Source organism: Hemitrygon akajei, chromosome 11, assembly GCF_048418815.1.
Source record: "Hemitrygon akajei chromosome 11, sHemAka1.3, whole genome shotgun sequence".
NCBI lineage: Eukaryota > Metazoa > Chordata > Chondrichthyes > Myliobatiformes > Dasyatidae > Hemitrygon > Hemitrygon akajei.
Genome location: NC_133134.1, coordinates 8016950 through 8043610, shown reverse-complemented (window position 1 = coordinate 8043610; position 26661 = coordinate 8016950). Strand labels below are relative to the sequence as shown.

Sequence of the window (26661 nt, the reverse complement as noted above, 5' to 3'; positions counted from 1 at the left end):
TGCTCCTCTGTCTTATGGTCTTATCGAAGACTTACACTTCAAGCTTCTTCCCCACTTCAACCAACTTGAAAGACCGTAACACTATCTCTGACTATTCTTTTTTTTCCTCTCTCTCTCTCTCTCTCTCTCTCTCTCACACACACACAATCTGGCACTAGTTTTAGTTGTTATTTAATATAATTTATGTTAATTTAAGTTCACATTAAGTTTTGTCTCTCCTCTGTTTTTTAATGTACTATTATGTTTATGGGAGGCACAGTAATGTGGCTGTCTAAGCACATCCTCGTCCAAGGCTATCAAACCTGGGTTCCATGGCAAGGCCCCATGGCATTAAAGATGCTGGGAACCTTTGCTCTTGACAGCTGACAGTGCTCTACCATCAAAGTGCTGCTGGACACCACTGAGCAGGAATTTCATGGTTACAATGGCGACACAGTAGCATAGTTAGTGTAACCTCATTACAGCACCAGCAGCCTGGGTTCAATTCTGCCGCTACCCAGAAGGAGTTTGTACGTTCTCCCCGTGACTGCATGTTTCCTCCAGGTGCTCCAGTTTCTTCCCACAGTTCAAAGATGTACAGGTTAGTAGATCAATTGGTCACGTGTGTTATAGGGCGGCGCAGGCTCATTGGGCCAGAAGGACTTGTTACCATGCTTTAAAAATACTACACTGCTGCACAAATAAAACATGTGCTTGACAACAAAAAACTTGAACTAATTAGTTCACATCCCATACCTCCAACATCCTCATCAGAATATCTCTTCCGTTCCCATTCTCCTGCTCGCTCTTGGATCGAATACAGTCCACCAGATTCAACAGCAGCTTGCAGGACATAGTCTGGATGCTGCTGGGCAGCGACTCATCATCGATGTTCTTCGCAAACAGCTGAACAGCGAGGGCCAGGTCATTGAGTGGGAGATGCTGGCGGACATGATGCACCAGGTCGGCCAGGGTGCTGTAGGCCAGAGGTCTGTTTGAACAATGGCAAAAGAGATGCAAGTCAAGCACAAATTTCCAGTAGGTGACACAACAGGGTGGAGCAGTGGTAGACTCTCTAGCAAGCCAGGTTCAATCCCAGCCTCCAGCGCCATCGGTGTGAAGTTTCCTTGCTCCGTGACTACATGGGTTTCCCCGGTTTCTTCCAAAATTGTGTGGGTTGGGACCACTAAATAATCTCTAGTGCGTAGGTGAGCAGTAAAACTTGGGGAAGTTAATGGGAATTTGATAAAATGTTTTTTGTTTAATTTATTTAGAGATACAGCATGGTAGCAAGCCCTTCCAACCCAACAAACTCATGCCACCCAACTACACTCATGTGAACAATTAACCTACTGTACAAACCCATATGTCTTTGGACTGTGGGAGGAAACCAGAGCATCTGGAAGAAACCCACGCGTCACGGGGAGAATGTACCAACTCCTTACAAACAGTAGCAGAAATTGAACCTGATTCTCTGGCACTGTAATAAAGTTGAGCTAACTACTACTTTACCACACAGTTAGGAGAGGATTAATGTAAAAGGCACAAGGTTGAGCTGGTTAGCATCGGTTATAACTTACTGGCTGGTGCATCTAAATTCAAGCAAGTTTTTCATTGCACCTCCGCATACATGTACTTGTGCAGATGACAATAAACTTAGACTTTAACTTGGACTGTGATGATGCAAGTCAGGACATGGGCAAAAATAATACTTTGGATGACCTTGCTAACAGAGAGCAGGACAAGAGGGGGTGTATTGGACCAGAGGGCCCATGCCTTGAAAGAGCCTTGCATCCCCTGAAAATAAGTACAGGAATCTGCAATTTCCATTTCCCACGAATGCCTCACACACAGCAACACTGAAATGAAAAGCTTCACAATGCTCCGGAGTTCTCTCCAACTATACACTCAGTGGACACCTTATTACATACCTCCTGTACCTAATAAAGTGGCCACTGGGTGTCTGTTCATGGTCTTCTGCTGTCGTAGCCCATCCACTTCAAGGTTTGGCACCTTGTGCATTCAGAAATGCTCTTCTCCACAACTCTGTAACGTGTGGTTATCTGAGTTACTGTCTCTGTCCTGTTAGCTTGAATCAGTCTGACCTTTCTCTTCTAACCTGTCTCATTAAAAAGGCATTTTTGCCCACAGAACTGTCACTCACTGGATGATTTTTGTTTGTCACAACATTCTCTGTAAACTCTGGAAACTTATGCATGGAAAAACCAGGAGATCAGCAGCTTCTGAGATACTCAAACCTCCCTGTCTGGCACCAACAATCATTCCACAGTCAAGGTCAATTAGAACACATTTCTTCCCCATTCTGAGATTTGGTCTGAACAACAACTGAACCTCTTGACCATGTCCACATGCTTTTACACATTGAGTTGCTGCCACATGATTAGCCAATTAGATACTTATATTAATGACCAGGTGGACAAGTGTAGTTAATAAAGTGGTCACTAAGTGTATTTCAAATAAAAGCAGCAAGCTTTTCCAAATACAGTAGATTGTCTGGTACTTTTAGGAGATGGAGGTGCTGCTGAAAAATTATACAATGATGAAATTCTAAACCCACACTTGTAAACATGCTGATATTAAGACGTCAGCACACTGAAAACTCATTAGATGTCAACATTGAAGTAACAAATTCTCAATTTTGCTGCCTTTCAATGCATTAAGGCTACTGGCAGCCAAATCATTGGTAATGTTTAACTTCTCCACACAGGTAATCTTTAATTAAACATCCTAATACATTTCCAGAGTCCCAAGCAAATGACTTACCTCAGCGTTTCACGAGCTGTGTACCCCGAGCCTATTAGCACAGATTCATCAAACAACTTATCCATGCATGGAATGAATTCTATAAAAAACAAATTGTTGGTGTTATGCGGAGAATGATCACTGGTGTCTCATTAATGCAAACATAAAAACTAATTAAAGATCATTAACTCTTCCCTTGTGAAAGATTAACAAAATTAGACCATATAAACATGTTTACACTCCTGCTACTACTGTCCAGCACAGTAAATACTTAGTTTCACAAAGGAAACAGCAACTACAATGTCTGTTGTTAAAAATGTATAATCTTGAGATAGAGAGTTCACTGTTCACAATATGGAAAATAAATTTGCCCAAGGGATGGTTTAAACATACACTGCCATGTAGTCACCAGAGTAGATATTAATCCTGAACAGTAATTACAAATGCATAATACTGTACGTCTAAGGAATCAGTTTACAGAACACATGAAATACAAAGCGACTACTACACTGTCACTGACTTGAGGACTTGTCTACAATCTCGTAGTCAATGTCAGCAAGACCAAGGAATTGATTATGGATTTCTTGAAGGGGACTTTGAGAGAACACACACCAGTACTCATTGATGACAGGAACCAGAGGAATGGTGATGGGCAGGTGAGGAGGAGGAATGAGAGAGAAACCAGAGTGGGGAATGAAATAAGGGAAAAAGGGAGTAGGGAGAAATTACCAGAAATTGGAGAAATCGATGTTCATGCCATCAGGATGGGAAGAGATTCATCAACAAAGGCTGTCATACACAAGGTCATTCCAACAGTGAAAGACAGTAAGGACCAGATCAGAGACTTATAGAGCCATACAGGGAATGTGCCCTTCGGCCCATCATGTCAGTAACCAACAATCAAGCACTTATCTACGCCTCTACAAATACAGTTCGATGAAATGTCATATCATATACAAATGGACAAAGGGCCCTTTGGATTACGTTCTATAACATGGCAATTCGAATGGGTCTTCTGACCATTTGAAAAAGATGCCTCCAAGACCGAGATTGATAAATTTTGGAATATTAAGCAATTAAGGGCAGGAAAGTGAGGTAAATGATTAGCCTTGATTTATTGAATGGGAGAGTTGAGTCCAAGTTCTAGTTTATTGTCATTTAACTGTACACGTGTAGACAACTAAATGTAAACAACATTCCTCTGGGGCCAAGGTGCAAAACGTAGTACATACACACTGTGCAAAGTCTTAGGCACACACATATATACAGCTATATATAGTACCATAGTAATTTTATGTTTTGCACAGTACTGCTGCAAAAAAACATTTTATAACATACGTGAGTGATGATAAACTTGATTCTGATATGGGTCTCCGTTGTGGTCTGAGAGTGGGAAGGGGGCAGAGAGGGGGGAATCATAGTTGGGAAAAGGGGAAGGCAAAGCAGAGGAAACGGGAAGCACCAGAGAGACATACTGTAATGATCAATAAACCAATTGTTTAAAATCAAATAACCTTGGCTGGTGTCTCAGAGCTGGGTGTGTCTGCATCCACACCAACCCCAATATACAGTAGTACATACACACATTATATTTATATATAATTATATATATTGCACTTTCATAGTAGAGTGTTCAGAAGTCTCACAGTCTGTGGAAAGAAGCTGTTACCCAGACTAAAAACCCTAGCTCTTATACTGCAGTACCTTCTGCCTCACGGTAGGAGATCAAAAAGATTGCAAAGAGACAGGCTGTATTCTTGCCTCTTTTTCTTATGCGAACCTGCATGGGCACACTCAAGAGCTGGGGAGGGTGTATTAGTCTCAGCGGTTCTATGGTTACAAGCTAAATGGCCACTTCTTGCATCAAAATTTTCTACAATTCTGTTACTTAGGATAGAAGATGCTGAAAGTAGGGTAATACGAAAAAAAATGTGCTGTTAAAATAATCAGCAAGACACTCCAGTACAATTTATTATTATTTTCTTCTTCTTAGACTTTCACACAACTTTAAAAACTCAACATTATTTATTAATTTGTTTCTCTTTACATATTTGCAGGTAGTTTCCTTGTACTGTATGCATTAGTTGTAGCATTATGCAAACTACAATCTTTGGTGTAGTTTTCCATTGATTCGATTGTGTTTCTTTGTCTATACTGTGGATGCCCACAAGAAAATGAAATGCAGGGTGGTATATGGTGACATATAGGTACTTCAAAAATAAATTTATTCTGAGCTTTGAAAAACTCATCACATTCTACAGGGGTTGTATCGAGAGCATCCTGAGCAGCTGCATCACTGCCTGGTTTGGGAATTGCATCGTCTTGGATTACAAGACCCTGCAGCGGATAGTGAGGTCAGCTGAGAAGATCATCGGGGTCTCTCTTCCTGCTATTACAGACATCTACACCACACACTGCACCCGCAAAGCTAACAGTATTATGAAGGACCGCATGCACCCCTTACACAAACTCTTCTCCCTCCTGCAATCTGGCAAAAGGTACCAAAGCATTCGGGCTCTCACAACCAGACTGTGCAACAGTTTCTTTCCCCAAACCATTAAACTCCTCAATACCCAGAGTCTAGACTGACATCTACATCATTTATTATTATGTAGGCCTGTGTAGGTCTGTAGTCTAGTGCAGTTTTTATGTTATTTTATGTAGTCTAGTGTAGCCTTGTGCTGTCTGGTGTAGTTTTGTGTTTCACGTAGCACCAGGGTCCTGGAGGAATGTTGTTTCATTTTTACTGTGTACTGTACCAGCAGTTTATTGTCGAAATGACAATAAACTTGACCTGACTTGATGACTCAGAAATACGTACGGTTGCGAAGGTCAGTGGTTAGAATGTGCTTGGCTGCAATCAGAAGTTCCTTCCGTAGATGCGCAGTTTCAGAAGGGCAGTTAGATAACAGTTGTAGCATTCCTTTTACCATCTGTTGAGAATATTTCCCCACCAACTCCTACAGAAAGAGATGCAGGATTGGTAATTCAGAATCAGATATAGAATCTCTTACATGGTTCAACTAATACCACAATTCAAAGGGAAAAGGGCATACCTGATAGATTCTTATGATATAAGCCAAAAAGGACAACGTTTTAATCTGTGCAGCGATGAAATCAGCATACAGTTCCTTGTTGTAAAGTTTATTTTGTCTATAATAAAGAGTATATCAGTTAAGGTTCAAATCTAGGAACTCAAATATCTAATTTTAATTGTAAAATAAAATGCACAACAATTTATCTAGAACAATGTAAAGCATTTAAAAGATCTCTTTTCTACTTAATGTCTAAAGGTGAAAATCTACATGCACTGTAATCATCCAAAGGATATTTGGCACTGTTTCTGGAGACCCACTAAACCCCTACTACATCCATTATTGAAATTTCAACTATGGTTTAGTTAAAAAAAACTTTCGTATCTATCTACATATAGCAAAGATCACCAGCTGAGACCAAAATTGAACCCAATCCAACTGTTGCTGGAGAGCCTTTTCAAAAGTATTCAATAGCTAGGGTGCTTCTATTCGGAGAGAAGGAGGATGACAGATGACTTGATGAAAGTGTGTAAGATGATAAAAGCCTTCAATGAAATGTACAGTCAGACATTTCATTTCCCCAGGGTGGAAATGGCTAACACAAGGCTAAATAGCTAAATGGCTAACATAACTTTAAGGTGCTGGGTGAAAAGTATGGGAGTGAGATGTCACAAGTTTTTTTTTACACGGAGAGTGGCGAGTGCGGCAGATACATTAGGGGCACTTGAGGGACTCTTAGATAGTCACGTGGATGATATGAAAATGGAGGGCTACGTAGGCAGGAAGGGTTAGATTGATCTTGGAGTTGGGTAAAGGGTTGCCACAACATTGTGGACTGAAGGGCCTGAGCTGTATTGTACTATAATCTAATTGTTTTCCCTCAAGACAGTTGCAGCATCAACCCATACAGAGCTCTACTTATAATCCCAACCACAGCTAAAATGCGTAATGCCTCACAGTAGAGGAAGTAATTACCTTAGTGATTAACATATTCTAAACCCAAGACAATCAAAAGTGAACAGCAGGAGTGACGCGAGACTTTATTCACTGCGTACTCCAGAGACCAACCACAAAATACCCTGATTGTGTAAACTATAAACTGGCAGTCCCCGTGGAAGAAATCCAAATTTGGAGCGAGTTAAGAGGGCTCCTTTTGATATCAGCTAAATTCATTTATATTGACTAACATAACAAAAAAACTGAGCAAAAAAGATAGATTGAGTTAGCAAGGAAGGACAAAGGAAGATGTGAAAAGAAAATGTCCTGTCACCAAAAATTCTAACAAACTTCTACAAATATAGTGATGCCTTTTTGTCCTGACTACTTTAACTTCTAACTTCATTAGCTTTTTTATTCCTATATAATTCTTTATTCATTATAATTATTAAATGTAAACTGGATGTCACGCCCTGACTAACACATCACACCAAATTCCTAATGCATGTAAATGCGAATAAGGCTGATCCTTGATCCCGATGAAAATATCCTGACTGGATATATCACTGTCTGGCACACCAAGTCAAATGTACAGCAGCATAAGTACAGACAGAAATAGCCCATGACTAATACATTACAGGCACATCCCTCCCCACCATCAGTAGACCCTGCCTCAAGAAGGCAACATCTATCATTACAGATGTCCTCCATCTGGGTCATGCCATCTTCTCACAGCTGCCATCTTGCAGCAGGTAGTCCCACACCACCCCATTTAAGAACAACTACTTCCCTTCAACCACTTAATTCTTGAACCAACCAGCACAACCCTGATCACTACAGTTTAGCAACTGTGAGCAAAATGGACTTTTCGTTCTAATTGCGGTCTTGTAAAAATAGTGTATAAATTATGATTCATTTATGTTTTTCTTGTGAATGTTAATTATATGATGCCATGTGCCTGTGGTGCTGCTGCAGCATACATAACACCAGTAGACACAGGAGCAGGAATGGGTCTTATACGTGCGCAGTTGCAATAAAAAGCTTGGTGGCAGCAGCATCACAGCTTTCATATATGCAGTTGTGCAGATGACAATAAACTCCACCGTTACTTTGACTGAACATTTCCAAAGCAATATATACCCAGGATTTTCCGTTTTCTTTCGAGTGCGCTTTGGTCCTTCTTATCATGAGGCACAAAGATGGTTCAATCCAGGATACAAACCTGTCTATTTATCCTATATAAAGACATGCACCACAAAAATACTGAACAACGTAAAAAACCACTCTAAGTCTGCCAAAAGTCAGAGACTTCATAAGGTTGGTCAAATCCCCTGGAAGATTATATTCTTCATCAATCATCAGCTTTTTTGATCTGTGCTGCTAAACTGTGGAATTCAATACCTAAAACTATAAGGGATGCAGACTCAGTTGACACTTTTAAACACCAGCTCAAAACCTGTTTATTTAATCTTGCCTTTAACTAATATCATCGTCTCTTTTATTTTTATGGTTGCACTTTATCCCATTGTAAAGCACTTTGAACCACATTGCTTCTATGAAAAGTGCTCAATAAGTAAGTTATTATTACTTGTCACTGGTTCATCTGGGTGCCTGCTTCACTACCTTTCAAAATCATATTGCACAGATGGCACGACACCAAATAAAAATGTGGTCAAAATGATCATAAAAAGATTATTTTTTAAAATGAGAAAAACCTTGTGGTCTACAGCACCATCTGGAGGAGATCCACTCACCTTGCTTGAGGTGTGATTTGTAGCATGATGGTGCTCATTATTAAAGGGACGAATTCGGATACAACATTGTGGATACTCTGCTTGTACAACTGAAATGAAGTAGGAACAACATTACATTTTAGACAATTAACAGCACAGTAACGCAGCTGTTAGTGTAATGCTATTACCGAGTCAGTGACCCAGGAACGTAACTTTCACTATACTGTTGTGGTTTGGTGGTGGTTGGGGTAAATCGGGGTTCAATTCCTGCCACTGTCTATAAGGAGTTTGTACATTCTACCTGTGACCAGGTGGGTTTTCTCAGAGTGCTTCAGTTTCCTCCCGCAGTCCAAAACTGTACAGGTTAGGGTTAGTAAACTGTGAGCACGCTACGTTGCCACCAGAAGTGCGGCAACACTTGTGGGCTGCCCCCAGCACATCCTCAGACTGTCTCGGTTGTTGACGCAAATGACACATTTCATTGTATGTTTCCATATTCTGATGTACAAATAACAAATAAAGCTAATCTTTATCATTAAAACACAAGGCAGGAGAAGGGGTAACAAGCACTAAGGAAGTAATCACAAAGCAAGAATCCAACCACAACAAGCCTCCCCTCGCTTACCTGATTAAAGTTAGTAATTAGGGTGGGAGTGCAGCAATAGTATTACTCGCTACTAGATAAGACTATAAAGACAGGGGCAGAGTTAGGCCAATCAGCCCATTGAGTCGATCCAACATAATATCAATGACTTGGCTTCCATAGCCATCTAGCTGAAGAAATTCTCCTCTAAAGGGACATCCTTCTACTCTAAGGTTGTGCCCGTTGGTCTTAGATCTCCCCACAAAAGGAAACACCCTCTCCATATCCATTGTATCCGGGCCTTTCAACATTTGGTAGGTTTCAAAGAGTCGCATTGCAAGGATAACAACTCATTAGCAGTCATGCTGATTTGACAGGATCAGCAGCCCAATGACATAGATTTCAAAATAATGCTGGAATTCCAGGAAAGCAGCAGGTTGAGCAGCATAAAGCACGATTTATTATCCCATTAATCAAGAACCTATCAATCTCCACTTTAAATATACCCAATGACATGGCCTCCACAGGTGTCTATGGCAATTAATGCTTCTTTGCAATGGGTGAATGAGAATAAATGGTTGAGAATTCAGCTGCTGGCTTATATTGCTGTAACTGCTTAGCAGAAAAAAGCACGAGGGAACTGCCTTATCACAAACAAGAGAAAATCTGCAGTTGCTGGAAATCCAAGCAACATACACAAAGTGCTCAAGGAACTCAGCATGCCAGGCAGCATCTGTGAAAAAGAGTACAGTTGACATTTTGGGCTGAGACCCTTCAGCAGGACTGTCTTATCCTTACAACAGCCTTACCTTTTATGTCGGTAAATTACTCGAGCACTCAACCACAATAACCAGTAGCTGTATCCTAGTGCAGAAACAGTAACAGCTCCCATACACGTGCTGGAATACTACATCAATTCAAAATGCATTCATGATTGTGATAATTTGCTTAAACCATGGGTTGGTTGCACTACCAATCAGCAAACTAAAACTCATTTGGACCATGTATATATTAATTATGAGGGGCATAAAGAGGGTAAATACACACAGTCTTTTCCCCAAGAGCTGTGGAATCAATAACTAGATGGCTCAGGTTTAGGGTGAGTGGGCAGATTTAATAACAGAATTAAAAATACACTTGGACTAAGATGTTAACTGTCCTGTGCTATCATCAGTGGGATCATTAGTTGATCCGCCACCTGTCTTCAGGAGTTTTGGCCCGCTTATGATCAAGACTCCCTCGGGGTGGTGGGCCAGCAGCGTTAAAGCACCACCTCCCACTGGTGAGCTTAACAACTTGGCATCTGCCTCTATCAGAGTTGCTGGTCGCTTCCATCCAACAGATAGTCTACTCTTCAGGGGTCTATGCAACTACTGAAGGGTTTGCAAAAGATGGATACACTGTTCGACTATCTGCCCCTCTGAACATAGTTGGTCCTCGAGAAATTTGAGGGACAACTTTTTCCACAGAACGAGTGGTCTCGTAAGCCATTGCGAAGAATTAGGCCATTTGGCCCATCAAGTTTTTGGAATGTGGGAGGACACCGGAGCTCCCAGAGGAAACCATTTGAAGCCAGTGGTCACTGGGAGAATGTACAAACTCCTTACAGACAGCAGCGGGAATCGAACCTCAATCGCTGGCACTGTACCGTGTTATGCTAACTGCTACACTAACACCACAATAACTTGCAACAGGATGGGATGTTAAATGATTTTAGACAGAATCCTAAAATGCCACAATTTCCCAAGCATTAAAAATACAATGGTGCTTTAAAAATAACAGGAAATTATAGTAACTACCTGATACATGAGAACGACAATGATCGGCAGCTCAGCCAAGACCTTGAGCGAAAGGGAGCCTTTGGGAATTATGGTATGCTGAAAGATAAATATTTCATATAAAGATGGAGTTTGACATTAATATAGAGAGAAAGCATAAGCATTTCCTAAAAATAAAAAGATGCTTGGAATGGACTGCCAGGATTCGTGGTGGAAGCAGATACACTCAGTGGCCATTTTATTAGGTACACCTGCTCATCAATGCAAATATCTAATCAGCTAATCATGTGGCAGCAACTCAATGCATAAAAGCATGCAGACATGGTCAGGAGGTTCAGTTATCGCTCAGACCAAACATCAGAATGGGGAAGAAATGTGATCTAAGTGACTTTGACCATGGAATGATTGTTGGTGCCAGATGGGGTGGTTTGTGCATCTCAGAAACTACTGATCTCCTGGGATTTTCACACACACTCTAGAGCTTACAGATAATGGTGCGAGAAACAAAAAACAGCTTGTGAGCAGCAATCCTGTGGGCGAAAACACCTCGTTATTGAGAGAGGTCAGAGGTGAATGGCCAAACTGGTTCAAGCCGACAGGAAGGCGACAGTAACTCAACAGTGGTGTGCAGAACAGTATCTCTAAATGCACAATATGCCAAACCTTGAAGTGAATGGGCTGCGGCAGGCGAACGCCATACTGGGTTCTATTCCTATACCAAATAGTCACTGAGTGTACAATAGTGGTGTTATTAGACACAAGACCTTCTCCCTCACTACCCTGATCAAGCTACCCATCCCATTTTGTGCATCTCTTCTAAAATTTAAATGTTTATGTAGATTAAAATTACGATTTTTCAGTCTTTACAAACCGTTAAAAGAGACACAGTTGTCCGAGTTTGGGTTCAGAACATCTAGTCGCTAAGATGAAGTACAATACAAGTTTAGATAGGTGTACATACCGTTCTTGATTCACTATCCTCTCGCTCGGGGTTGGTCTTGACTGCAACCTGCGTGATCATGCCCACCATCTCTGGGGAGGGGACGGTGTTGTCAGCGATTGCTTGAGGCTTCTCGAAGTATCGTGTCTAGGAGGAAGTAGAAAAATTAAGGATTTTGCCTCAAGAGGAGTTCAGGAATGTCACAGAACAATCCCCAGCAGAATACATACCACGACTTTTGGGAGATCGTTGTAAATCTGCTTCACAAAATCAAGGAAGTGGTGAATCTGCATGGAAGCAGAGATTTTCTCAGTAAACTGTGCTCATTATATTCTGCATTCTCCAAAACCTCAGAATCCAAACTCAACCAGAAACTTTGAAAGCATTTAAAATTTCAAAGGTATTTTAAAGCATTAAAAAATAACAATATGAATCTATTTTCTTGTCAAAGTCACCTTATGTTCAGATACTCCTGCACCTAAGCATCACTTTATGTACAGTTTACGTATACAAGTTAATCTTATGTATATACACCATACACAAAGAGCTACTTGTACATTGAGCTTAACAGGATTTATTTCATAATTACTGCTTCTTTCATGGTTTTTGTGTTTTTAACGCTGCAGTAACAATCATTTTGTTCGCCTTTACACCCGTGTTCCGAAAAATGATAATAAGCAATCTTTGACCTTGAGAACTAGGATACGGTTGAGTTTCTGGATTAGTGTTGAAGGAGTTGGAATAATGATCTGGGAACATGAGCTTGAATTCCATCAGAGCAGCTGGAGAATTTAATTAAAGATTGATATCAGTAACTGTGATGATGAAACCACCTGATCCTCGCATAAAGTTGTTTAGTTTGGGGAAGGAGCCCTTGCCCAGAAACTCCTCGCCAACTCCTCTCCGATTCACTCTCTCCAACTCCATTACCAACTCCGAACCATCTCAACCTCGCTTTATCTCAAATGTTCCACACTCCGACTGTGCATCACGCCCGCACAGATCGACCCGAGTCAACTTCACCCTCGCTCACCTCTTCACTGTTTGTGATGATAGTTTACCACAGAAAGCGTTATTAATAAAGTATTTAGTCATATTTCTTGCCTTTTGAATTACCAGTAAGCTGTTGCCCGACTTCACTAGCGCCATCTTAAACCAGAAGTCACGGGTGATAGGCACTGAATGATGACCTGACCAGCAACACCCACACTTAGGTATAGGAAACATAACATGGTTCGGCACCAAACATGACACAAAATTGATGAATTTCTATACCGTTTGATCTTTTAAGCAAGGGCACTTACTTCCTGCGTGATCGGCGGTCTGAACTGTTTGTGTAATTCAATGATGATACGGAGGCAAATAAGAACGTTCTCTTCATTCTCAACCTAGAACATTACATTCAACATGTAAGTAACAACAGAGGTCTTAAATCTTTGACTCTTCACCTCACCCAAGTTTTTAATTTATAATCATAATAAAATAAACACAGTCTGACACCAAAATCCACACACAAATTGCTGATGGAACACAGCAGGCCAGGCAGCATCTATAGGAAGAAGCACTGTTGACGTTTCAGGCCAGACCCTTCGTCAGGACAGGATTCCAGCACCATCAACGGCAACCCAGGGCATATTGAAAACCCAGACTGCATATTATAAACAGTGCTTCTTCCTATAAATGCTGCCTGGCCTGCAGTGTTCCACCAGCATTTTGTGTGTGTCGTTTGAATTTCCAGCATCTGCAGATTTCCTCATGTTTGCTGACACCGAAGTGCTGGTTTTACTAAGCAAACACGAGAGACTGGAAACGCTGGAATGTGGAACATCAATGTGCTGGAGGAACTCAGCAAATCAGGCAGCATCTGCGGGAGGAGAGGAATTACTGACTGCACTGACAGACAGCAACAGGTTCTGAGGCTTTATCACGTCCACTGTGTCAAAGGAGAGGCAACGGGTACAGTCCTGTCTGTCCTTGATTGATTTACAAGCTTCAGTGGGAGGAAAAGAATTGCTGAGGTTTTGGGTCGACATGCTGCGTCTGTTCTCTCCTCTGAGAGACTGTTTGTTGCTGGGTTTACCAACTTCAGTCAGATGGTGGACAAACCACTGTGATCTGGGATAGGGCACCTTTCACATAATCTCACATTCTGTGTCATAAGACGTGCATTCCCACCTATTTCCACTGTCTACCATGAGTTTATACATTCTCCCCGTGACCACTTGTTTCCTCCTGGTGCTCCAATTTCCACCCACGTTCCAAAGATATACATTAGTGTGGTGAACTACATATACCTGTCTGGACACGCCCCTCCTGCTGACTGCTCCTGTGGTTCCTCCCACAGACCCCAGTATAAAGGCGATTGGAGGCACTGCTCCTCCCTCAGTCTCCAGGATGTTATGTGGTGGTCTCTTGCTGCTGACAGTGCTTTCTTCCAGCTAATAAAAGCCTATCTCTCGCCTCACATCTCCGAGAGTTATTGATGGTGCATCAATTAGTCATTGTGGGGATGCTATGTTGGTGCCGGAAGCACAGTACCAGCGGCATGACAAAGTAAAGCTAAATCTAGGGAGTACCAGCGTTCCACTCATCACGTATCGTCATAGCAACCAGTTTCTTCTACCTTGGAGACAGTGGTGAGATTTGAACCACGATCGTGATCACTGGCGCCGACTGCATTACACTAACTGTAATGTTACCGTGCCGCCTTGCTACCTCTCAACCCATTACTTTAAAGACCAAAATTTCAATGCTGGCTGTATCACAAACTCCCCATGTACCGTGCACTAATAGTAATACTCCGAAAAGAATTTCACTGATTGTAAATAGTCAGTGGCCACTTTATTAGGTACACCTGCATCAATGCAAATATCTAATCAGCCAATCAAGTGGCAGTAACTCAAAGCATAAAAGCACACAGATAATGGTCAAGAGGGTGTTCAGTTATTGTTCAGACCAAACTTCAGAATGGGGAAGAAATGTCCTCCAAAGTGACTGATGGTGGAATGATTGTTGGTGCCAGATGGGGTGGTTTGAGTACCTCAGAAACTGCTGATTTCCTGGGATTTACACACACAGCAGCCTCTAGAGTTTGCAGAGGACAGTGCCATAACATTAAGAGTGCAGCAGTTCTGTGGGTGAAAACATCTCGTTCATTAGAGAGGTCACAGAATGGCCAGATGGCTCTAGCTGACAGGAAGGCAACAGTAACATAAATAACCACGTGTTACAACAGCAATGTGCAGAAGAGCATCTCTGAACATATAACATGGCAAACTTTGAAGTGGATGGGTTACAGCAGCAGAAGACCACACTGGGTTCCTCTCCTGTACCTGATAAAGTGACCACTGAGTGTATAAAGCAATCGGAAAAAAAAAGCAGCAGAGAAAATGTTGTCCAACTTACTTCCAAAAACCGAAACATCAGGGACAAGATATTTTTCGTGTGGGAGCGCAAATGCTCATTGGTTGGAATTCTGTGAATAATCTCAAGGACGAGTTTTCGAACTTGCTGTAAATATACAATACATGAACTAAAATTAGAATACACCAGAGATCAAAATCAGACCAATTTTATTGCACAGTATCAGCTGAAATGTTTATGCAGAGCCTGAGGGGTAACTCCGTCACTCGGAGGGTGGTGTGAGCGTGGAAGAGGCTGCCAGCAGAAGTGATGGATGTGAGTTTTATTGCAGCATGTAAGAGAAGTTTGGATAAGTATGTGAACGGGAGGAGTATGAAGGGCTACAGTCCAGGTACGGGTCGATGAACTAGGCTCAGTAATAATTCATCGTGGGCTAGAGGGGCCAAACTACATGTTCCAATGTTGTAGTGACCTTTGCCTCTATGACACTAATATGATTACTGCTCTGGCATTATCTTAATGTCTGAAACAATTCTGGACAAATTTTGGTTAATGTTTGACCTTTTAAAGTTCACAAGTATTTGAATTAAATTGGAATTTTCAACTACATTCATTTAAGAAATGTCGACGGTGAAAATTACCAGAGTATAATACCATAATACACAGGATCAGAATTAGGCCATCCAGCCCATCGGATCAGCTCAGCCATCCAAAAACGGATAACTTATTATCTGTCGCAACCCTATTCTCCTGCCTTCTCCCTCTAATCTTTGAAGCCCTTGCTAATCAAGAATCTATCAACCTTCACTTCAAATATACCCAATGACTTGGCCTCCACAGCCGTCTGTGGCAATGAATGCTTATTTGCAATGAGTGAATGAAAATAAATGGTTGAGGATTCAGCTACAGGCCAAAATTGCTGTAACTGTTTATCCTTGCAAGAGTCTTACCTTTTACCCATAAGGCCCTAATATATAGGAACAAAATTAGGCCATTTGGACAACCAAGTCTGCTCCACCATTTCATAATGGCTGACCCATTTTCCCTCTCAGCCCCAATCTTCTGCCTTTTCCCCATATCCCTTTATGCCCCGAATGATCAAGAATCTATCAACCTCTGCCTTAAATATACCCAATGAATTGGCCTCCATAGCTGCCTGTGGAATGACTTCCACAGACTCACCACTCTCTGGCTAAAGAAATTCCTCCTCATCACAATAACCAATAGCTGTAACCTCGTTCAGAAAGCATAGACAGCTCCCATACACGTGCTGGAATACTTCACAAGCTCAAAATGCACTAATAATTGCAATAATTTGCTTAAGCCATAAATTAGTTGCACTAAAATTAGTTTATTTTTTTTCTCTCTGATAGATTACCGGTATGTATTGCGTTGAACTGCTGCTGCTAAGTTAACAAAGTTCACGTCACATGCCCGTGATAATAAATCTGATTCTGATACCAATCAGCACACTAAAATTCATTTGGACCATGGATCATCAAGGGCATAGAGAGGGTAAATACACACAGGCTTTCTCCAGTGTTGAGGAATCAATATCTAGTGGACAAAGGTTTAGGGTGAGTGGGCAGAGATTTAATAGGAATTTTTTTCCACACAGAGGGTGGTCCATATACAGAATAGGCTGCCGGAGCAAGAGGGTGAAATAGGCACATTAACAACGCTTAAGTGGCGTAGAAGAGATCTAGAGGGATATGGACCAAATCCAGACTAGCTTAGATAGGAATAGTGGTCAGAACAGACCAGCTGGGCTGCAGGACCATTTTGTGTGTTGTCTGACCCTATAAATTGGTTTACTATTGTCATATACAGGTGATAATAATAAACCAATTTACCACTGGGTCTTGTAGCACAATGGTTAAGTTACTGGATCAGCATCCAGAAACCTGGACTCTTGACCTGATGATACGAGTTCAAATCCCACCACAGCAGCTTGGTATGTGATTAAAAAGATCTGGAATTTTGGGCACCACAGTAGCATAGTGGTGAGCGTGACACTATTACAGCTTGGGGCACGAAGGCTGGCATTCAATCCCGGCATCCTCTGTGAGTAGTTAGTACGTCCGCCCCATGGTTTACGTGGCTGTTCATGGGTGCTCCAGTTTCCTCCCACAGCCCAGAGATATACCGGGTAGGTTAATTGGTTATTGTAAACTGTTCCACGATTGGGTTAGGATTAAATCAGGGTTGTTAGGGGTTGCTAGGCAGTATGGTTCAAAGTACAGGAAAGGCCTACTCCGCACTATATCTCTAAATAAAGTACCTAAATACAATATACAATGATACAGCAAAAGATCTTTGTTTTGTATGCCATACATACATCTCTTAATCACAAATACATTGTTTTCCCTTGTACTGCGTCAACAACAGAATACAGAATAAAGTGTTTGAGTTAGAGAGAAAAATGCAGTAGAGGCAGACAATAAGGTACAAGAGTATAAAAAGGTAGATTGTGAGGTCAAGAGTCCAGATGGGAAAGAATATTAATTACCACACAAAGCAAACCATTAATATGCAGTTTAAGGCATAAACAAAGCAAGCAAAATTTAATATATCCAAATTTCAAACAGTTAGCACACACACCAATAATCAAGAAATGTACAAGAACACACCCCGTGAATATGTAATCCAGAGAAGAGCAGCAGACACTATTATTGAACTAAGAAACAACCATAAGTCAAGATAGCAAAACACCAAGCTGCCATTTTGGCAGAACAGCCTCCTTAACCCTAAAGATTGCTCTGCTTTGAATATATAGCGACACATCACTTATCTTGTGAAGTGAAGTTAGCCTTCTGGTTTCATAAATAAGATTCAAGAGACTGGAAGCTTAATTTTTAAACCCGCTAAGCAAAATGTGTCACTTGACAAAACAAATCCCGAGACACCTCTGCTACGCACCTGAGCAGACTTTTCCTGAAGGAACTGCACTTCCCCATCTTGAAGGAACGTGAGAAAGCGAGGAATGATGTGTTCAAGGAAAGTTGAATACTGTGGTGAAGTGGTGACATTCTAAAAAATAAAGGTACAGAATTTGTTTACAATCTGGGAAAAAAACATCAAGGTTAACAAATCTAATATTCCCATTCAAACCACTAAAGTTAAAAACTAGCTTCTAAGTTTTACATAAGATCCAGCATGTTTGCTCTTTAAACAAAATTATCTAAAATAGTTTTAGCATTTTATCTGTTTCAACTAAGATTCCTAAAAAGTAAAACATTACAAGGTTCGAAGGTTCATTTAATATCAGAGTACGTATACCGTATACAACCAGAAATTCGCACTCTTCAAATACATCCATGACACAAGAAACCCACAGAATGAAAGACAGAAACATTCATAGTGAAGTTAAAGCAAATCCTTAAGACCGAACGTGCCCAAAGTATAATTCAGAGAAGCAATGATCACCTGAATTTTAAATTCTGCTAAAAATCTGCACTTTTTTAAATATTTGTTCATAAAAGACGCATACAAATACAAAAAAAGGGCACGGCTCCCTTTTCATTTGCAATGTTGTTCAGTCTATATATTCACATATCAGTAATGTTCGCACATTGTATGTGCAAAGCACCATTGACACTTATGTGGCCTCCCAAGGTGATACAAGCTTCAAGTGTTTGAGGGGTTTCGACACCAGAATTAGCTCCTTGATGTCCAATGGCAGAAGGAGCCGTGACTGTGGTCCTCCCCCACACAGCCTCTACGTTGGCTGCACCGAACTTCAGTGTGTCCCTCTCTGCACATACTGTTACGGTCTGAAGTGTGTCAGTTGGCAGCATTCCCCTATGGACATCTCACTGCTGGAAGACCAATAGGCTTTGGGAAAACCAAAGGGCAACTTTCACCAGAATTGATCACCTTCCAGCAGCATCTGACATCTGTGTCAGTGTGATCTCTGGGAACAGCAAAATTTTCTTTAACCAAAGGGTGATGGCGATGTGAATTTTGAGGTGAATGGTACATAACAGGAAGCTGGAAGGAGAAAGGAATGGCAGGATAATGGCACAGTGCAAGGAAAATCTACCATGAACGGTCCCAAGCCCGGTTGCAAAAGGAGGGTTGGGCATGGGGATAGTAATCTCAGCCTGTAAAAACCCAGAGCTACAGAAACGCCAACACAAGCCCCAAAGACCTCATCCCTGGGAGAGGAAGGATCTTCAAAGATGGACTACACCCAGGGATAACTTGAAAAACTGGTCCAAGACAAAGGACTCTGGTGAGCTGGTGTCAACGACCTTTGCTCCAGTAGGGGTGATGAGCTTAAGTTAGTCCACACTGTGCAAAGGAGTGGGAGGAGGTTCCAGTTAAGAGTGTAAGAAATGGAAGCAGCATCAAACCAAACGCCACTCAAATCTGCTTCACCATTCAACAAGATCATAATGTCGACCCCATTTCCTCTCTCTTTTCCCTTCCCCATAGTCCTTGGGCTGAGTGACCTAAATTTATGCTGTAAATTCAATACTGGTGTGACATACACTCAGTGGCCACTTTACTACGTACCTCCTTTACCTAAGAAAATGACCACTGTATATGTTCGTGATCTTCTGCTGCTGTAGCCCATCCACTTCAAGATTTAATGTGCTGTGCATTCAGAGATGCTCACCACTGTTGTAACATGTGGCTATTTATGTTACTGTCACCTTCCTGTCAGTTTGAACTAGCCTGGCCATTCTCCTCTGACCTCTGATGTTTTCGGCCACAGAACTGCCACTCACTGAATGTTTCTTTCTGTTTTTCACACCTTTCTATGAAAACTCTAGAAACCATTGTGCATGAAAATCCCAGGAGATCAGCAGTTTCTGAAATACTCAAACCACCCCATCTGGCGCCAATAATCAAAACCACTTAGATCACATTTCTTCCCTGTTCTGATGTTTGGTCTGAGCAACAATTGAACCTCTTGACCATGTCTGCCTATTTTTATGCATTGAGCTGCTGTCACATGTTTGGCTGATTAGATATTTGCATTAACGAACAGGTTTAGTTAATAATGTAGCCACAGAATGTATTTGCTAATTTGCTCATTTAAACTAGGGTTCTTAATCCACGTTCAGCAGGGGATCCAAACCGCAGGAGAAGCACAAATAACTTAAAATTCACACAGAACATCATTCTTATAGGGAACTTACTTCAAAGTTTTCACTGACTTCCTGCATCATTTTTAGTTTGGTTTCATCAGCTGCAGAGCAAAAAGAAAATATCCCTTTAGATCGGACGCAACACTCGGTTTACTTTGCTTTTGATATTACTGTATGACAGAAGCAATCAGATCTTATCAGTTTCACTAACATCGCCCGTAATAGAAAGTAGCATCACTGTCATACCAGTGTACACACATACTCTCTCACACTCACACACGCACACAGCCACTTTCTATATAATCTCAAGGGCTCTAGCAAATTGTCTGCATCATTTTGCTTCTGTTTAGATCCAAAATAAATTTATTATCAAATACATATATGTCACCAGATTCTACACTGAGATTCATTTTCCTGCAGGCATTTACAAGTAAATAAAGGAATACACTGGCATGTACTGTACAGAAAACACAACATAACAAAGACTGACACCAACCAACGCACAAAAGACAAAGCTTCTCCTCAGCTGCAGAAGCGTGTCCAGTAACGGACATCACACGTTGGGAAAGATGGCACAATGGTGAATAAAGTGTGGAACAGACTTTGTGTTGAAGAACTTCACACACACAGACACTGCTGTTGCAACAGAGAGAATTAATTTGGTTAACTCCTTTTCACAGCAGCGAAATCAATTAAAAGTTAAGCAATAAAAGAGCCCAGAAAGGGGGTGAAGGACGTGATGCTGAAATTTTATAAGGCATTGGTCACACTGCACTTGGGAGTATTGTGAACAGTTTTGGGCCCCCAGATCTTAGAAAGGATGTGCTGGCATTGGAGAGGGTCCAGAGGAGGTTCACAAGGATGATTCTGGGAATGAAAAGGTTAACATGTGAGGAGCATTTGATGGCTTTAGGTCTGTACTTGCATCAGTTTAGAAGAATGGGGGTGGGGGGGGGGGAATTCTTACATCTAACCAAATGGCCTAATCTGATCCTACATCTTATTGTCTAACAGAATTTGCTTTATCTACACAGCTGGTTTATAGGGATATATAGGAGATTAGTGGGCAAAATTAGAGCACATGGTATTGGGGGTAGGGTACTGACATGGATAGAAAATTGGTTGGCAGATAGGAAACAAAGAGTAGCGATTAACGGGTCCCTTTCGGAATGGCAGGCTGTGACCAGTGGGGTACCGCAAAGCTCGGTGCTGGGACCGCAGCTATTTACAATATACATTAATGATTTAGATGAAGGGATTAAAAGTAACATTAGCAAATTTGCAGAAGACATAAAGCTGGGTGACAGTGTGAAATAGGAGGAGGATGTTAGGAGAATGCAGGGTGACTTGGACAGGTTGGGTGAGTGGGCAGATGTATGGCAGATGCAGTTTAATGTGGATAAATCTCAGGTTATCCACTTTGGTGGCAAGAACAGGAAGGCAGATTACTATCTGAATTGTGTCAAGTTAAGAAAAGGGGAAGTACAACAAGACCTGGGTGTCCTTGTTCATCAGTCACTGACAGTTAGCATGCAGGTACAACAGGCACTGAAGAAAGCTAATGGCATGTTGGCCTTCATAACAAGGGGAGTTGAGTATAGGAGCAAAGAGGTCCTTCTGCAGCTGTACAGGGCCCTGGTGAGACCACACCTGGAGTATTGTGTTCAGTTTTGGTCTCCAAATTTGAGGAAAGACATTTTTGCTATTGAGGGAGTGCAGCATGGGCTCACGAGGTTAATTCCTGGGATGGCGGGACTGTAATATGTTGAAAGATTGGAGCGACTGGGCTTGTATACACTGGAATTTAGAAGGATGAGAGGGGATCTGATTGAAACATATAAGATTATTAAGGGATTGGACACTCTAGAGGCAGGAAACATGTTCTTGATGTTGGGGAGTCCAGAACCAGAGGCCACAGTTTAAGAATAAGAGGTAGGCCATTTAGAACGGAGTTGAGGAAAAACTTTTTCACCCAGAGTTGTGGATCTGTGGAATGCTCTGCCCCAGAAGGCAGTGGAGTCCGATTCTCTGGATGCTTTCAAGAAAGAGTTAGATAGAGCTCTTAAAAATAGCAGTCAAGGGATATGGGGAGAAGACAAGAACGGGGTACTGATTGTGGATGATCAGCCATGATCACATTGAATGGCAGTGCTGGCTCAAAGGGCCGAATGGCCTACTCCTGCACCTACTGTCTTTTATCTATTGATATGGAACTTGCTATCTGAAACAAATTTAATAATAGATTGGTTACAACATGAGAGCTATAAGTATAGCAAGGGAGTGGGACCATCATGTAAGTAACCCAAAAGTTTCATCTCACAGGCAACTTGTTGCATGTGAAAAAAATATTTGGATAGGGTTGACCATAAGCAGGGTAGGTAGGATCCTTATTAATGTGAACTGCACTGTAATTAAATCAAACCCTAGGTAATAGTTACATGGTCATTTTATCTGCTCCTTGTACCCAGCGGGACATGTCACGACAACACCACCACTAAGCATCAGAGTGCTAAGGATGAGGGTTTGTAAAATGCCACTGTTGCTGAGGTTATCTCACTAATCTGCTGACTATGATCATCCACAGAGCTGAGAATACCATTTTAGAGCTGCAAAAATAGACCACAATTAATCAAAGCAGAAACCAGCCCAGAAGTTCATTATACAAAATTAAATATCTTAGGACATTAGGAAAGGTGATGAGCCTCTGCATAGTCAGAAAAGATGAGATCAAATCCAGAGTAACACACACAAAATGCTGGAACTCAGTAGGTCAGGCAGCATCTATGGAGAGGAGTAGACCTGATGTTTCAGTCTGAGGTTCGTCATCATTTCCAGCAACTACAGAATCTCTCGTGTTTTAAATCAAAACCATACAGCCCATGGCTCACAAAGGTTTCAATTCCAATGCTAGAAGGAAGTACACCCATAGAAAAGATCTTTCTAAAGGAACACAGGGGAGATATAGAAAGCACCTAGCCAGAGAATTAACAGGGTGTGTGTGTGTGTGTGGGGGGGGGGGGGGGGGGGGGTGCTCCTGCTAAGGTGGATGCCCCAGTAATATTGTGGAACTTGAGTTACACTTCAAATTTCGGTTCACCATCTTGAACTATAAAGCAGATATTCGAATGCTGACAAATCTTCATTTCATGCTTTGCAAAGACAATTCCCCTTTGGCCCATCGAGGAGCTCTTCCTAGAACGCCTTCCCGGACCAGGCACGGTAAAATTAAAAAAGGCTCACGCGTGGGTTGGACATCTGATTAACTGGCAGGCAGTGCGACAAAGCCCAAGGAAGAGACAAAGAGGGAAACTGCAGTCAGACATTCATTGTGCTCCTGCCCAATGGGGTTTAATCTGACAACATGGAAATACTATCTGCATGCCTGTCCTTGAATAAAATTTAATTATAAAATGTAATAATAAATCAGGTTTAATATCACAGATACATAAATTTAAGTGAGTAGTGCAAGGAGAGAGCAAAAATAGAGTAGTGTTCATGGGTTGGTTCACTATCCATTCAATCAATGACGATGGAGGGGAAGTAGCTGTTCCTAAACTGTTAAGTGTGTGTCTTCAGGACCTCTCAAAGTCCAACCCTACGTCTCCGTCGTGAGAGGTGGAAACGAGTAAGGCCGGCCAACAGGGCTCTGGTGAAGCTGTATCAGCCAATCCCTTGTACAGTGGATACAACAGATTTGACCTCCCTTTCTGGAAATCATCATAGATGGCCTAGGCTCCACTGGGAGCCAATTTATATCTGGTTCACTGAGAACATCTTTAGAGTCAGGTATTAACTTATCACCATATATATTTTCGTATTTTGGGAATTTGTTGTGGTGTGTTAGCATAAAATTCAACAAAAACACAACATTCAAGAATTGTAAAGAATAAAGAATTATATAAAAATAAGTTAGGGGTTAAAGTACAGATATGGAACAAAATGTACATAAATACATAAACCCTGGTTATAAGGTCAGGTCCTGGTCCAGGAAACCTCTGTGGATACATTTCAGGTCCCACTTCTGGAGACCTCAGTGGACACAGTCAGTACAGAACACAGGGGAACTCAGCACTCCAGGAAACGTCAGTAGACAGTTCAGGTCCCACTCCAGGAGACCACAACAAACACAGTTCAGGCTCCACTCCAGAAGACCACAGGTCACTGGACACAGTTCAGGTCTTGCTCCACGAGACCTCAGTGGACATAATTCAGGTCCCTCTCCACAATATCTCAGTAGTCACAGTTCAGGTCTCACTCCAGGAGACCTCAGTGGACCCAGTCAAGATCTCAGCAGACACAGTCAAGACCTTGCTTCAGAAGACCTCAGCAAATGCAGTTCAGGTCCCACTCTAGGAGACCTCAGCAGACAGTCAAGATCTCAATCCAGGAGACCTCAGTGGACACAATCAAGAACTTGCTCCACGAGATCTCAGTGGACACAGTTCAGGTCCCACACTGGGGGCCTCAGTGGACACAGTAAGTGTAGGACAGAGTTGCAATACTGTCAAGGTAAGGGGAAAGGATTTAAACCAAGATCCTATTTATCATGACAAACACAAAAATGTCTCAGCAATGTCGTTAGGAGGACAGTGGGTCTATCCAATCATTGCAATGTTGGAACAGCAACATCACATTAAAATTTCACCGGCTGGAAAGTACTTTGGGATATCCACTGCAAGGACTCAAAAGGCAGCAGAAAGCCCACATCGCCAGGGCCAGCGACCCCGCATCGCCAAGGCTGTCGATCAGAACAAGACGACAAAAACGTGTCCAAGAGATGTTGGTTAGGCAGGTGTAGTGAAGGAAATTGAACCAAGATGCAGAGCAGTCACAGAAAACCAGAAATGGATCTAAGACCAAGAGGCATAGAGTGATGAGAGGCAAAGATCACAACCAGTGACTTTTTTCCAGGGCAGAAATGGCTCATACCGGGGACATACTTTTACGGTAATTGGTGGAAAGTACAGGGTGGAACATCAGAGGTAGGGTTTTCTTTACCAAGTTAATGGTGGGTGCATGGATGCCAGGGGTGGTGGTAGAGGATACTGAAGAAACTCAGAGATAGGCACACAGATAATAGGAAATTAGGGGGCTGAGTAGGAGGCAAGGGTTAGATTGATCTTGGAGTAGATCAGCACAACTTTGTGGGTACTGTGTTGTAGTGTTCAATATTCCAAAACGGCCTCTCCCCGTTCCTGCACCTTTGATGCAGCAGATGTTAATAAAACCACAGAACTTACATGTGTTGCTGTCTGTCAGAGCAGCCACAAACTGAAGGTACTTCTTCATTAAAGTGGTCTGGTCCACCACTGCTCCTGGGGTTGCCACAAATGCCATGTTGGTACAAGGTGTAGCACCAGCTTGTTTCCGGAAAGATCTCTCACACACCAAAGCTGTACCCAAGGGGTGACAGGGAGAGGTTTCTCACACAACAAAACTGTATCCAAGGGGTGACGGGTTACCTGCAAACAATGGGAGGAAAGAAACTATTTACTACCCTAATCCAAGATATAGATCTTAATGTATTGTAATTCAAAAAAATACAAAATATAATTCTATTTGACCAAAATATGGCCACCAAAAAGATGGGAATACATTTTTTGGTATTTACTGCTAGTCCTAGTAAAGAGAAAGAAACAGGAGACAGTATTCCAAACTCCAAATCCCAACCCTTCATTCTTCCAACACACACAAAATGCTGGTGGAACGCAGCAGGCCAGGCAGCATCTACAGCAGTGGTTCCCAACCTTTTTTTGGCCATGCCCCACCTAATCACCTCTAAAATCCTGATGCCCCCTGTGGTGATATATAATTCTTATTATTCAAAAAGTGAACTCCTATTCACCTGGAGGAAGCCTAAAAGACCATTAACTTGGTTTAAACAAGCTTCCAAAGAACATGGCATTCATGAAACAGAAAAATAAAAGAACCAAAGGACTGTTAAAGTTCTGAGGAAGAAGTTACTAAGAAATTGTAAAAAAAAGAACATTAAGTGATATTAAAATAATAATAAATAAATAAAACAATGCCGATTCGTTTCTACAGCATACAAAGACAGATGCACCGTTTAAAAGAGATGACGCAATGTACACACCTTCACACCACCAAGAACCGAAAGCTACTGCAAAAAGCAGCATTGGCGCGACCTCGTATGAGTTTCTTACGCGTTTGGACTTGTTCATTCGTTCCTTCCTACATCAGTCAATTCATTAATTTAATTATGAAAGCTATTTGATGGTTGTAATGATGGTGATACACTATATATACAGTACATACGCAATTACACATGTACATACACACGAGTATTTTTATGTATGCATACTGTATATACACATATGTATTAACTCGCACACACACTCATACTCACACAGACTTACTAGAAAAAATTCACTGTTAATAACTCATTCTCGAATTGCCCCCCTTAAAAATCAAATTGCCCCACGTTGGGAACCACT

General features: G+C 41.7%; 1 protein-coding gene across 1 annotated transcript in view; it reads right to left on the bottom strand.

Annotated features, from left to right (window-relative positions):
* trrap (transformation/transcription domain-associated protein) overlaps positions 1-26400 on the bottom strand; it is a 305269-nt gene extending 278869 nt beyond the window's left edge. Inside the window, exons 1-14 of the mRNA XM_073060184.1 lie at positions 26301-26400; positions 25447-25668; positions 20258-20307; positions 18030-18140; positions 15153-15257; positions 13052-13135; positions 11978-12034; positions 11769-11894; positions 10829-10906; positions 8468-8556; positions 5799-5895; positions 5564-5702; positions 2764-2842; positions 736-970 (exon numbers count right to left, since the gene is read on the bottom strand). Coding sequence (XP_072916285.1) covers positions 736-970; positions 2764-2842; positions 5564-5702; positions 5799-5895; positions 8468-8556; positions 10829-10906; positions 11769-11894; positions 11978-12034; positions 13052-13135; positions 15153-15257; positions 18030-18140; positions 20258-20307; positions 25447-25543 — 1347 coding nt within the window. The 5' untranslated portion in view covers positions 25544-25668; positions 26301-26400. The remainder of the gene's footprint in view (positions 1-735; positions 971-2763; positions 2843-5563; positions 5703-5798; positions 5896-8467; positions 8557-10828; positions 10907-11768; positions 11895-11977; positions 12035-13051; positions 13136-15152; positions 15258-18029; positions 18141-20257; positions 20308-25446; positions 25669-26300) is intronic.
* Positions 26401-26661: the final 261 nt, after the last annotated feature.